Source organism: Harpia harpyja, chromosome 1 (assembly GCF_026419915.1).
Source record: "Harpia harpyja isolate bHarHar1 chromosome 1, bHarHar1 primary haplotype, whole genome shotgun sequence".
Classification (NCBI taxonomy): Eukaryota; Metazoa; Chordata; class Aves; order Accipitriformes; family Accipitridae; genus Harpia; species Harpia harpyja.
Window position 1 is genome coordinate 78,882,704 of NC_068940.1, and position 13,529 is coordinate 78,896,232.

Here is a 13,529-nt window from a genome sequence, read left to right on the forward strand (position 1 = left end):
CATTATAAGAAAACCCAACATAAATTATCATGATTATCTTATTTGATTTTAAACCCAGTGTGCATATTTCTTTACTTAGACTTCTTCTATCTCTGAACTTAGTGTTCAGACTTCGATGTTTGTCACAAAGGGCTAGCATAAACAATAACCTATCATTTAGCTATTTTATGAATATGTCACAGATTCTTTTAACTTTTAGAACATTACAGATATGCAACATTTAGGTTAAAACAGAACTAGAAGTCTCGCTAATACATACTGATTTGCATACTGGACCTCCTACTTGCTATCCAACCCCCCCTAAAGTCAAGAGAAGTCTATTGACTTTAGTGGCATTAGATTGGCCAAACTGTCCAAGCAAGGCTATTTAATATGCAGTGCCTATTTAGCACAATTTTGCTGCTCCGCTTATTCCTGTTAACACAATTCCAGCCAATCAGTTTAACGTTTCAAATTAACAGAATAGCTACTGGGGAGTAGTTTCCATCTGTCAACAGATATATTATAGAAAGTTGGTTGCACTACCTCATTACTCTTGCTTTGTGAAAGAGCCAGGCTATCATTTGTCAATTCCTCATCATCTGCATTACTCCTGTTAAGAACTTTACTCTTCTTCTTCTTGGATCCTCCATCACTAGCCGTGCTGCTATTATCTTCTTCATTACCTTCCTCATCGTTGTCATCCTCATCACTTCCACTCCCATCATCTTCATCATCCTCATTATCTCCATCACTCCCCTCTTTTCGCAGGGCATTTTTTCCTTTCCTTTTCTCAGCAGTAGGCCGCCAGTCATTGTCATCTTCACTATCATAGTCATCCATATCATTTAGTTCTTCCATCGATACAAAATCCAACAAAGGTCGGTTCCTGCGTAAATTCCATTTTTTTGGTTCATTTGTTTGCTCATCAGCCACAGCATCAGGTTCAGCTGCTTTCTCCTTCTCTTTCTTCTTTTTTGGCTTTTCTTCTTCTTCATCTTGCTCTTTCTTTTCCGTTTTAATTACCTCTTTGTCTGCTGTTGGCACCTCTTCTTCAGTGGAGGTTTTTGGCTGTTCGTCTTCTACTTTCTTTTCTGTCGGTTCCTCCTCCAAGATATTTTCTTCTGATTCAGTACAGGAACCTTCACCACTGTCCTTTGATGCATCTTCACTCCCATGACCACTTCCTTCAGAATCTGTTGAGCATATGAAAATTTAAAAAAAGTTCCGACACAAATGTACCCCCAAAAATAAAATCTGTTGAAGCAAGCTGTTAAACAAAAGAATGATGCATGTTCCTCCCTCATAAGGTATTCCACCTATTTTTTCAGCTGGTGTCCAAATACTGCTATTTCAAGTGGTATGTTGAGAATCTGTTAAACATGAGTGCATTTTAAGATAACAAAAAAAAGATGGAAGAATTTATTAAATGAACATTAAATGTTCCTTTGAACTGCAGCTTATATTAACAATAAGCAGTAGCACAGAATAATTTCCATGTGAAGTCACATCTTAAAGAAAGAGCATTCCAGTTTTTAATTGCTGGAGGTATTTTCTAAATCTTCAAAATAAAATAGCTATCCAATAGAAGAGGTTTAAAATTACAAAATGAAGAGTTTACATAACAAGTACTAACAATAGTATGGATAATCCCACACCTTCATTTTTAATACACATTTGTTTTTCTGGGTTTGAGGGCTCTTAATTTCCAATGTTATTTCACTTATTAATCCTACATAAGCTATGCCTCATTCAGTGTTGCAGCTGCATGACAATACATAAATTCTAACCTTATACCACTCATATGGTATTGTTCTATGTGTTGTCACTATTTCCATTAACACAGGCCAATCTGTGCAACAGAAAAGAACAGAAGAGGATTTGTATGGGAAAAAAAAAATCACAAAAATAAGCCACCTGTACTATAAAGTACATGTAAAAAATACTGAAAAAGATGACACGTGAACTTGTTTCAATTTTATAAACATCATCCACCTTGACTATCTCTCATCTTACATTCACCTACTACTTTTCATTTACATTTTTAGTTTTAATGAATAAAAACTCAGAAAATATTTCTTTAAATTAACAAGAAAATACAAAGTTGCTTGATCCAACATGGGGATCAATTAGGCAGTCAATTCAGTTTGTTCAGAGCCATCACCAAGTTCTTGATGCACTGTCACATAGATGCAAAGAAGAAACATATTGATGCTTGCAAATTAAAATAACCCTTAATCGCTTCAGTTACCACACAAAAAACCACCTCTCAGTATCACCTTACAGAGAATTTTTGTGCACATCCATCTCTGTATAAAGCCAAATAAACAAAAATAAATTCACGTGGCATTTATTACCACCCCACAGAACACTGTCTATGACTAGCCAGTAACTCAGTTGTTACTTCAATATAATAGTCAGTTTTGTCTTTTTCTGCATATACCTGTATGTGCACGTATTTGATGAGGAGATTCTGTAATTACCAACAAAAAAAAAAATCCATCAGTGCTACTACTAGCAGTCCTCTTAGAAGTTATCAGTTATTAGTCCTCTTAGAAGCTAATAGAAAGTAAAAGTTTCCTGCAAACATTCTCACCTTTTAGAGGGCCAGAAAAACAATGAGAATGCAGTAACACAAGTTATTGTACAGTCTTTTGAGAAAAGAGTAATTCAGTCATTTCCCTACGTCTACCAGCCTTAATGGTAGTAATGGAAGTACAACATAATTAACAGAAGTTTTGAAATAGTAGAACAGTCTTCAGGCATGCCTAAGAAATAAAAAACAGTATTAACTAATATGCAGTCTAAAAAACTATTTTTAAATTACAATAGCTTTGTTTGGATATGTATTCATGGACCTGTTAGAGCGGGTCCAGAGAAGGGCCACGAAAACAGCCAGAGGGCTGAAACACTTCTCCTATCAAGAAAGGCTGAGAGAGTTGGGGTTGTTTAGCCTGGAGAAGAGAAAGCTCTGGGGAGACCTTATTGCAGCCTTTTGATATATAAAGGGGGCTTATAAGAAAGAGAGACTTTTTACCAAGGCCTGTAGCAACAGGAAAAGGGGGGCTGGTTTTAAACTGAAAGAGGCTAGGGTTTAGATTGGACATGAGGAAGAAACTTTTATGAGGGTGGTGAGACCCTGGAACAGGTTGCCCAGAGAAGCTGTGGATGCCCCATCTCTGGAAATGTTCAAGGTCAGGTTGGATGGGGCTTTGAACAACCTGATCTAGTGAAAGCTGTTCCTGCCCACGGCAGGGAGTTCACCTAGATGATCTTTAAAGGTCCCTTCCAACCCAACCCGTTCTATGATATTTACCAGCTCTCACAAACACTTTACAAGTAACTCCTAAAGCTAGACTCTCATACTAGATGTTGATATTATAGATTAAATGTCATATGTATGTTTAAAAGCAAAATGTATTTTTTTATCTCATTTCACAGGTTCTGAGTGCTAGTGTGCACTACTTGTCTCACTGTAAATAAGGTAGAAGAGGGTTTTGCCATGTTAAAATTAATTCAACTGCATTTTTAAGTTACCTTATATTATTTTCTTTTGTTTTACTTCCCCACCATAACTCCATGACAGTAATTTGTTTGGATGCTTTAATTGTGCTGTTCCATTTCTAAATATGCTTAGACTCCTTGCGAATTTAAGCTTTGACTTAATTTTTGGAGAGAATCTTAGTCTGGATATAGTCTGATCTTTAACAGCACTCTAAATTACCAACAGTAATTCTTGTATATCAATACTACAGCACTGAGAATACCCTCTAGCTGCTTTATGCTATGCAAACAACACAAAGCAGAGAACAAAAAAACGTTAGTTTCATTCACCTCCCTCCTTCAAATTCTCTTTGCCTTCTGCCTGCACATTATGCTTTGTACTCTCCTTTCTGCATGCATGTAGACACCAGAGATACCTATAGTAAGGGACATCCTTCTTCTGTCTGAATGCATCCACCATGATAGGAGCTTTTTCTAGAAAGAGCCATTCTGTGATAACAGCTATTTTTGCAGGTGTTCTTCTGTCAGATGCACCTTCAGTTAGGAAGAGGCTGTAGCATACAGTTTTCTCCTTGAAAGAAATTCTTAAAGAATGGCTCTTTCAAACTGACAATCATATCATGTCATTCCCTATGGGACAGAAGTCAAGCTACTCTTAGTGAAAGATGGGGCCAGATACACCATCAAATAGTGAAAAATACAGAGTTCCACTGAGAATAAATACAAGAGATAACAGTTGTGAGAAAGGTGTCATGTATTTCTGTACACCTCCTATCTTTAGCTCTACTGAGCACAACAGCAGGTGGCAGTCAAATCCAAAGAGGATAATTCTGAGAGGAATTCACTGGGACAGAATATTATGCTCCAAAATTAACATATGAAAAATTGTAATAAAGATAAAAAAAAGTAACTACTGATCTCCACATCAGCTGTTGAGTCTTGTACAATACGTACTATGTACAAGACTTCAGAGGAAAGCTACTGAAATCACTACAGCAGTGAAAAAAAACCTCCCAGGGTTTTGCAGGACCATTTTAGCAGCAACTTTAAGCATGGTACCCTGTGATTCTTTTTTTTTTTTTATATTCTAAGAAAATCCATGTATACAGACAGTTAAGTGCTACACTACGTAATACATGGCCACCCACTCACAGAAGACAGGCTGATTCTTCAATGCAGTATTGCGCTTAACAAGCAGCTCTGTAAAAAGCAGCTTTATTGCTTGTGTTTAACTGAAGTCTGAAGGATAAGCTAGTTAAAGGAAATCACAGACTCAATTTTGGGCTTGCCTTTTCCACTAACAAAGCCTAACCAACTCCAGATAGCAGAAGAGAAGCATCTGGAATCATTTTGGAAAGTTCTTTTTTTCCACTGAGTCCTGTCTGTTTGTCTTACCCAGGTGCCCAAAGCTGCATACAAATAATACAATCCAGGATCCTGGAACACTGAAAAGGAGTGAAAAACCTGAAAAACTGAGCATGCAATACAGAAAACAACTCCTATGTCTGAAGTTATTCCTACTAAATAATATTGTTCAATAATGATCTACAGGCATCATGTGAGACGTCATCCAGCCCACAGTGTGCTTCACAATATCCTCTTTTTGAGGGCAGAAACAAAAAAAAAAAGCTACAGGTGAACCTAATTCTTTTGGAGGTTAAAGCCACTCGATCACCATCACCCTGTCTAGCTGTCCCTTAGCCTCTTTCTCCCAATCACAAGGCAGACAACAAATCTTTGACATGATGACGTGAAATTACCTGGGTAGCTCTGCTAAAACACCGTATTACACACCATGAACAATCCCTCACCCAGGTTGCCTGCATCCTGACAGATGGTAAAAGTGGAAAGCACTGAAAAAAGTGTTTGTGGACAACTGCCTCTGCCCATAAACTTCCTTACAAGAACTGCTCAAGAGTCACAAAAACTCTTTTGCACATGTGCCATACCAATGTGTAAAAGCAGATGTACTTCCTATATATCTAATCTGGAAATTGCAAATAATTTTAAGACTCAAAAAAAACTTAAGGAAATGCTTAAACTAACTAGAAAGTTCTGATATTAATAACTGGATGTAAAAATAAGGCAGGGAACCTAGATCATACATGGAAAATACGAGCTGTTAAATTGACAAAGGCAGAGTTGTGGAATGGGTAAAATCCTGATCACATTTGTCTATTAGACTAAAGCGGCAGAGGTCCATTATGCTAAGACCAATATAACTATACTGAAAGCAAGAACTGAAAAGCCTTAATACTTCACTTTCAACATAAATTCAAAAAAAGTAGTATCAGTATCAGTATCTAGTATCAGTTAGATATACGCCACCGGTTTTCTATGCTATTTTGCTGAGTATGATGATTAAACATTGGTAGACTATTGGCAATTCAGCACTAGTAATGCTGGCAGTTAAAAATATGGAACTGTCCAAAGTAACATGATTAAGAGCATACAAAACAAAACCAACACAGATTAAGATATTACTGCTCTAAGGAAAGAAATTCACTTCTCAAATAATGTTTTGAAAAAAGTATCTAATCTGTATTAACTGCAGATGTAGACTGGGCAGAATAGGAAATGAAACTCATCACTGATCCATGATTACACTTTTTTCAGAAGACAAGTATTTAGTTTAATAGAAAAGAGGATGGAAGAAGAACATAAATGGAAGTCGTTTAGTAAGCAGTTTCCTCACTTCTACACTAGCAGTAATTATATCACACAGCATTTCAGGAGATGTCTATTCGAGTCATAAAAGCACTCAAAACTAAAGGCTGCCAACTTTGACTTGAGTCATTGGGAACTGCCTGATTTACAATGTTCTAACACAGATGGAATTGGTTACCCTACCTCCTAAATTTGCTTGACATTTCCCAGTTTCCCTGTTTTTACCATTATCAAACTTTACTTGTTTGGGATAAAGTACTGCATACCCCGTGACTTCCCTGCAAAGTTGCAGTCCTAAACAATCCATAAAGTTGGATTCCAATACAAATTATTGAATAGTGAGCTAGAATATGTATTTTTCCAAGAAACATCTAAGAGTTTCACATCTTGTACAAGGGAAGTGACATCTGGGAGACAGCTGAACATGTGTCTGGGACATGCTAAGTCTAAGTCTCTGAGGCACCGTAACAAGTATATGCTCAAGAAACACTTGAAACGTCCCATCGTCACAGGGCGCGTCTAGACTCTCAAGCGTGGCCAGGCTGCAAACAGACCATCCCACCAAGCTGGAGTTAATAAAGCACAGAAGAACCTTCTCCATATGGCAGGAAATACACAAGAGATAGACATACATACAAAAAAGAGGCAATGCAAGAGAAAGTAAAGTAGTAGTACAGCAGGAGACCATGAAAACCCTGTTCAAGACTGACTGAACAAGCAGAATGACGCTGAACCAAAGAGCAAGGGTTCAATAAGGGACAGACAGACTGGAAAGACGAGGCACAAATAGTCACAGTAGGGGGAAAACAAAGAAAAATAATGTCATCCCATCACTAAATCCACCCTGCCCAGTCACTGGAATGAAAGCCTAGATTTCTGTTACATTACTTCTCTGCTGTCAGTAAACACACAGAACAACAGAAATCTCAGTGTTTCCAAAGAGAATGCAAGTTCAAAATGTTCGTCAGTCACTATTTCAAGTGGCAGACATCTGTACAGATAAAAGATCTCACCTGCAGTGGAGATAACCCAAGAGAACCTAATGTCCATATTTTCCAATTTCTCAATGGGAAAAAGCCCTTGGGAACTCCACTCTGAGGGACTACACTTTACAGTTGCAAAGGCAAGCCTTGAAATGATCGTAACAATTAAAATTGTGCAATTACATGATAATTAACTAATGATTAGCTATTCAATATTTTCTCTTACCTTCACTGTCTACTGAAACACCCTACAACTTTTCTTTTGCATATCATTTAAGTTTATTCTCAAAAACAAACATATTAGTTTCTTCTTCAATATTTCAGTAGTGTTTATCACTACAGTATTTTGGTGTTTCGCAAACATTTCTTTATATTAAAATAGACTGTACAGGAAAGCAAAAGTGGAATCTCTGTTGTGCTAAGAGGAAATGAATTACAGAAAGATAAAGATATTTGCAACTTTTTATTTCTAGATCAAGTCACAGGTTTTTCAGAATACCTAATATAGCATTTATATAGATCATTACATGTTTTAAACAGACCTCCTACTGACCTCAATTGCAGTAATAGTACATGATATTTATGCAAGTCAGGCTCCACACTCAACACCAAAAACCCAAACATTTACAAATGTGTCTAAAAATTTGAGTCTATGAGACTTGTAGCAGAAGTAGTGACAGAATCCAGTTCTTCAAGGCAGCATTCAAGGCAGCTATGCTCTTCTTGGCTACACTGAGATAGAGAGCCAGTCCTTAAATTCACACATCATTCTTGTTCAGGGACCACACTACATTTCTCTGCATCATTTCAATTTCAGTATATGACCTGCCAAAACTGACCGACTTCACCAATGACAGACAAAAAGTGGTAAATCCTTGCTTTGGAATTCTGCTGGGAATTACTCTACAACTATACACTGATTTCTGACATCAGTTTATCTTCAGCTGCTCTCACTAAAGCAAAAAAACAAAACAACAAAAAACCCAAAGTATGTTCTAATTAACTTAAAAGCAAAACTTCAAATAACTGATCTGTATTGTGAAGCATATTAAAAAACTTCAGTTGAGTATATTACTGTACCATCATTTCAAGTCACATATTTGTATGCTCCGTCTCCAAAGGGACAGGTTTTTTGATCCCACACTAAGATTACATATGACATTCTTACTTAAGGAACAAATTTTTCAAGATGTTTATAAAAACCAGAAAAATGCAGTACTTTATAATATGGCATTACTACTTTCCATTACATAAAAACAGAGAAGCCATTAGAAAATTACTTCATTCAATATTAACATAATGAAAAGCCCACAGGCCTGAAAAGTATTTACATTAAGTAAATTTACAAGACTATAACAATTCTAAAATCAGTTTCCCAAAAGAGATGTCAGAATGATGAGACCTTTAAAGTGGAAAAGGTAGTAATTGCCTGTTGGTGTGACCTAAATCCAAAAGAAAAGAAATTAACTACACTGTAAGTAAAGGCCATATCTCCTATGGATTTTTTTTGGTGGAAATGGAGGTTCAGTGTTTAGAAATATTTTCTGTAATGAAAAAAATTTACCAAAGCATCAGGACTGTGAATACAAAAATTCAGAAATGCCGATTACTTCCTAAAAGTACTTAATACTAACTTCTCAAATCCTTACTGCATCTCGCATTCCCAGAAATCTGATAGAACAATGACCATGTATAAAAGCTTAAATGTTCAGGGCTCAGTCCTTCTGACTTGCGTAATATCTTCTACTAGCAGATAACACTTAATATCCTAAAGCTCATACATATGGATGCAACATAATCAACAGGGACTAAACAACTTCAGAATTCTTTTAAATCAGTATTTAAATAGTCCTTTAACTTTCAAATTTGTTTTGTTTTTTTTTAAATACCTATACATGCATTTGTGAATCGAATAAACATACATTGCAGAGCCATGGAATTACCATACTTAGGAGATTTTTCTGAGTGCAGGAGTAGAATTTATGGTCATTTTCAATGTATAGAGATTGCTTCTTCCTTCTGTCATTTATTTCTCTTTGTAAGCAAACTATGCAATGAAATTCTGATTCAAACAAATAATAAATACTGATTTGCAATGGGCTGCACATAGAGAGACCTCTACGGTCATTGAAAGAAGAAAAAGAGCAACAGCCCTGACTGTACTGGAGAAATAAACATTATGCTTTGAAGGCTGAACCCACAGTTAAAAAAAGGAAAACCTGTTTTCTATTATCAACAATCCAGAATTTGTCTACAAGTGTTGCTTGTGTGTGTACACACATATACTTTATACATCCATAACTTTGAAATTATTGATTTTATTTATATATGTCTGTGTCTGTAAAAAAGTTCCTTTATTTCAGCACTTCTTCCATCCGAATATAAATGGACTAGGTACAACCAAATCTAAGGCTATACCAGCTTCATTTTAAATCAGCACAGATGTTCTGTTTCAAATAAGCTGCAACTAGTCACTTAACTTGTATTACACATAAGAAATGTTTCTTTTTTCTTTCAACTTAAGAGGTTATATGTTTAACAGCTTTCTACTCCGCAACTTCTCCAAACGCTCACAACTTTCTCCGTTCACATTCAAAATCTTTGAATAAAGTGTAAAAAGTCAAACTCTGCTGCTGTTTCAAAGTGTTTTCACTAAACTTTAAATTTCATTAAACAGAACACATTTCTACTACAAGTGATATAGGTTCTGAAATGTTAAAACAACGCTATACGAGATATATGAACACACAACAGTAATTAGAAAAACATTTTATAAGTAGAACTTGAGTTTTTCTCATATGCTTGTTTCCATTCAGTGTTGCTTTTTTAAGGGAAAACCCATCCAACTTTCTGAAAATGAAATTGAGATTGAAATACTCTCAAGGCTAGACACAGACACCACCACCACCACCACCACCCCCTCCCACCATGTGTACATACGATATCCTAAAAGTGAAAGAGGATATCAATTACAAATGGATCCTCTGCATTTAGACATAGTTGAGTTAGGAAGCTTTATTCATTATTTTTAATTAATTAATGATTGTCTTATAATCAGATAATATATTGCTGTGAATTATGTGTCCATCTCCCATACTCCAATTCTGCTTTTCCCTTGAATCCTGCCTACACTACTGTTCCAGAATAGGGAGATTTTCTTTGGGAACTAAAAATCATTTCCTTTTATGGAAAACTGTCTTTACAAAAGGCAGTGCCCTTATTCAAAAGAAAGGATCAAAAGTCCCCAAAACAAGATTTTAAAAGTAAATGAAAGAAACCCCCCAAAATCTTAGCATTAAATTGGTAAGACAACATCAGTTTTACTCTCTTAAGTCATTGCAGCCTGCTTCTTCTACCAGACCAACCAAGGGAAGTATGTCTAAGCTTGGGGAAAAAAAAAAAAAAAAACAAACCAACCAAACAAGGAGCATTAGGGCATACCTTAAAACTGGCATTGGAGAAATTATTATTAAGCATTTTAAAGTTCATTAATAAAGAGGAGCTTGCCAGATGTAAAAAAATAAGCCTTTAAATGGAGATGGGGAATATTTTTGCACGATACATGCACATGAAAACATAGATCAGCGTGCCCAGTGCAGAAATAACAAAGTGAAGTTATTTGACAAGCTGTCATAATGCTTCCCTTACACATCCTGCATCTCTTTCCTTATTTCCCTGAGCATATGCCACAGATCATCCAATGTGAAGCTTATTCAAAAATGTGGTCCTGCCCCTTCTTTCCCTTCCTTCCAATATACTTGAATTTATTCATTTTATTTTGGCATCTTGTTTACTTTCAGTTTCTGTGGATTTTCACCGCAGATACGAATCTGCACACAGAGAAAAGACTGCAGAACAAAAACACTCTGAGGCAAGGACTTCCTTCTGGTATGAAATGCATATACCCTTCTGCATAGTTATCTGAATGGACAACTTAAGTTTTTGTAAAAAACCAAAAAGAACCTGAACAGATTATCCTTCTGCTTAAAGTTTTCACTCACCGAGTGGAATTAACCTTGAGAAATAGGCAAGTTCTTAAGTCCACAAAAAACTATTATCCATACTGATTAAAAACAAAATGGTTTTAGAACATTCTTATTTCAATACTAAATGCAGTGAGTGTTCCAAAAATTATCTCTACATTGAAGAAATAAAAAGCAATAGACCTAGCTAAGGCGGTCAGCACAGAAGCTACTCAAACGCTTCTGCCAAAACTTGCTTGATAATCATGAGTTTTCTGCTGAGAAAAAATTAATTGCAATTGAAGTACTGTACGGATGTTTTGTTTAATCAGTTGTTTCTTATCCACAGCATAAGAATTTCCAGTTACCCAACTGAGTGACTGAACTTCAAGTGGCTCCAACAGTTCACTAATAGCATTCTGTCTCCCATGTGATATTAAATGAGCAACCATAAACCAAAAATGAGATAATTCTGAACTGAGGAGATGAGGAAGCATATTTACCTGAAGCATCTCCAACTTTAAAATCACTGTCATCAGAGCTATCATAATCTAAAGCTTCCAGCAGCGAAGCTGCCAAAGGCTTCACTTGTCTCCTCTTCGAACTGCGGTCCACTGCAGGAAAAAAAAAGCATAGTATTGTTACTAGGTGGCATAATGAAAACTCAGCCTCGTTAAAGATGTTTAAATTAAAAAGAAAGGCAGAATAGCAGCGACAGGCAGGGGCAGTCTCCGCCACAGCGCCCGAAAACCAGCCGCAAAATGCAGACGGTCCCGGGGTCCCGGAGACATTCGTTCCCACTGGTGAGGGAGGGGAGCGGCGGTACGCACACCGCCAAGGGTCTGCCCACAGCCAACCGGCCAGTAGCTGCCTGCCCGGCGTAGCAGTGGTGCTCCCTTCAGGCGCCGGGAAACAACACGACACCGACCGGCCGCGGCTCGCGGGCTACCGACAGGAACCCCGGTGGCGGGGGGGGGGGGGGGGGGGGGGGCGCGCGCACTGGGGTCGCCTGAGGCCCCCGGAGCCACCAGCACATCCAGACGAAGCGCCTGGGCGTGATCCAACAGCGCCAGCGACGAGAGACATGGGGAAAGGGCAGCCGGGGTCGCGGGGCGCCTGAGGGACGGCGACGCGCCCTCCCGAGGGAGGGGACGGGGGCGCTCCGCGGGCACCCCGGCATCTCCCTGGGACAGGGGCGGGAAGAGCCGCTGAGGATCACTTACTAAAGCCTGCGCAGGTGAGCGGCGGACGGGCAGGGGCCCTCGGGTGCAGCGCCGCGGAGCCGCCGAGCCCCGGGCCCCTTCCCCAGACAATGGGCACGGCGGCGACCCGGATGCAGACCCGCGCCCGCACGCCCGCCCGCGGCGGCCGGTCCCGCTGCTGCGCCTGCGCAGCTGCCCGCCGCCGGCCCCGCGGCGCATGCGCGGTGCGAACGCGCCTGCGCGGCGGGAGGTGAGGCCGAGGAGGGGGCAGTGCCCGTCCTCCGCCCGGCGCTTCCCGCCTGTCCCGCGGCCGCGGCGGGGGGAGACGGCACGGAGCGTCCCGGCCAGCGCTGGGATCTCCCGTGGGGAGAGATACGGGTAGTCCCAGGAGTGAGGAGCACTTAACACAAAGTCTCAGTGCGGACCCATTCATTCTCGGGGGGGGGGTCAGGATCTCGTTTATTAGGAAAACCAGCTCACAAAGCAGTTTGGCACTTCCTTTGTTCCCCCGTGTGGAAACGAAGCGTTATAAAACTTTTTTTGCTTAACCCCTGTTCTAAGAGCTGAGTGCCTTGTGGACTTTGTGGCATTGTTAAGCTCATTCTTGCACTCTTGACAAATAGTAAGCCGTTGCATTTGGAAAAAACAACAAAAAAAACCACCGAGGGATTTTTGTTTGACCGCATCACGCGAGTCCAGCAGCTAAGCACAAAACCTAACGGTGAGAGAGGGATGGCGAAGGTGAGCAATGCAGGGCCGTTGCCTTTTGCAAAAGTCCCAATGCCTTCCCAGTTGCCAGAGCCAGCCCAGCCCCTCTGCACACGCAGTATTCACTCCCGTATCCCTATCTCTGCACACACTGTGTTGCCAGGCCCCCACGTTAAATGAGCCAGCTGCACAAAACCTTTATGAGGTGTTTAAACAAACTGAGGGAAGAATGTGTTTTTTGGCTTTTTCCTCAAACTTGTTTTTGTAATTAAAAGAACAGGGACATCTTAAAGAATTGATGCTCTGGCATACTGGTATGGCTCCGCGAGCTCTCCAAGAGGATCAAGAATAGTGCTAAACATGAAAACTTATGACAGAATTGTAAGAGCCATATTGGAAGATGTGTGTTTAACGATGGATAAACGCAAGTAGGGTCGAACTAGTTCTATGATGAAGCATGGAGGGAACATGAAGTTTGGCAAGTATACGGCCTGTGACAAGAGTCTGCACTACATTTAGCGCAG

General features: G+C 39.3%; 1 protein-coding gene across 1 annotated transcript in view; it reads right to left on the bottom strand.

Moving 5' to 3' along the window:
• Positions 1-12,469, bottom strand: part of PHF14 (PHD finger protein 14) — a 168,581-nt gene extending 156,112 nt beyond the window's left edge. Inside the window, exons 1-3 of the mRNA XM_052801334.1 lie at positions 12,319-12,469; positions 11,599-11,709; positions 526-1,175 (exon numbers count right to left, since the gene is read on the bottom strand). Coding sequence (XP_052657294.1) covers positions 526-1,175; positions 11,599-11,709; position 12,319 — 762 coding nt within the window. The 5' untranslated portion in view covers positions 12,320-12,469. The remainder of the gene's footprint in view (positions 1-525; positions 1,176-11,598; positions 11,710-12,318) is intronic.
• Between the last annotated feature and the right edge of the window lie 1,060 nt (positions 12,470-13,529).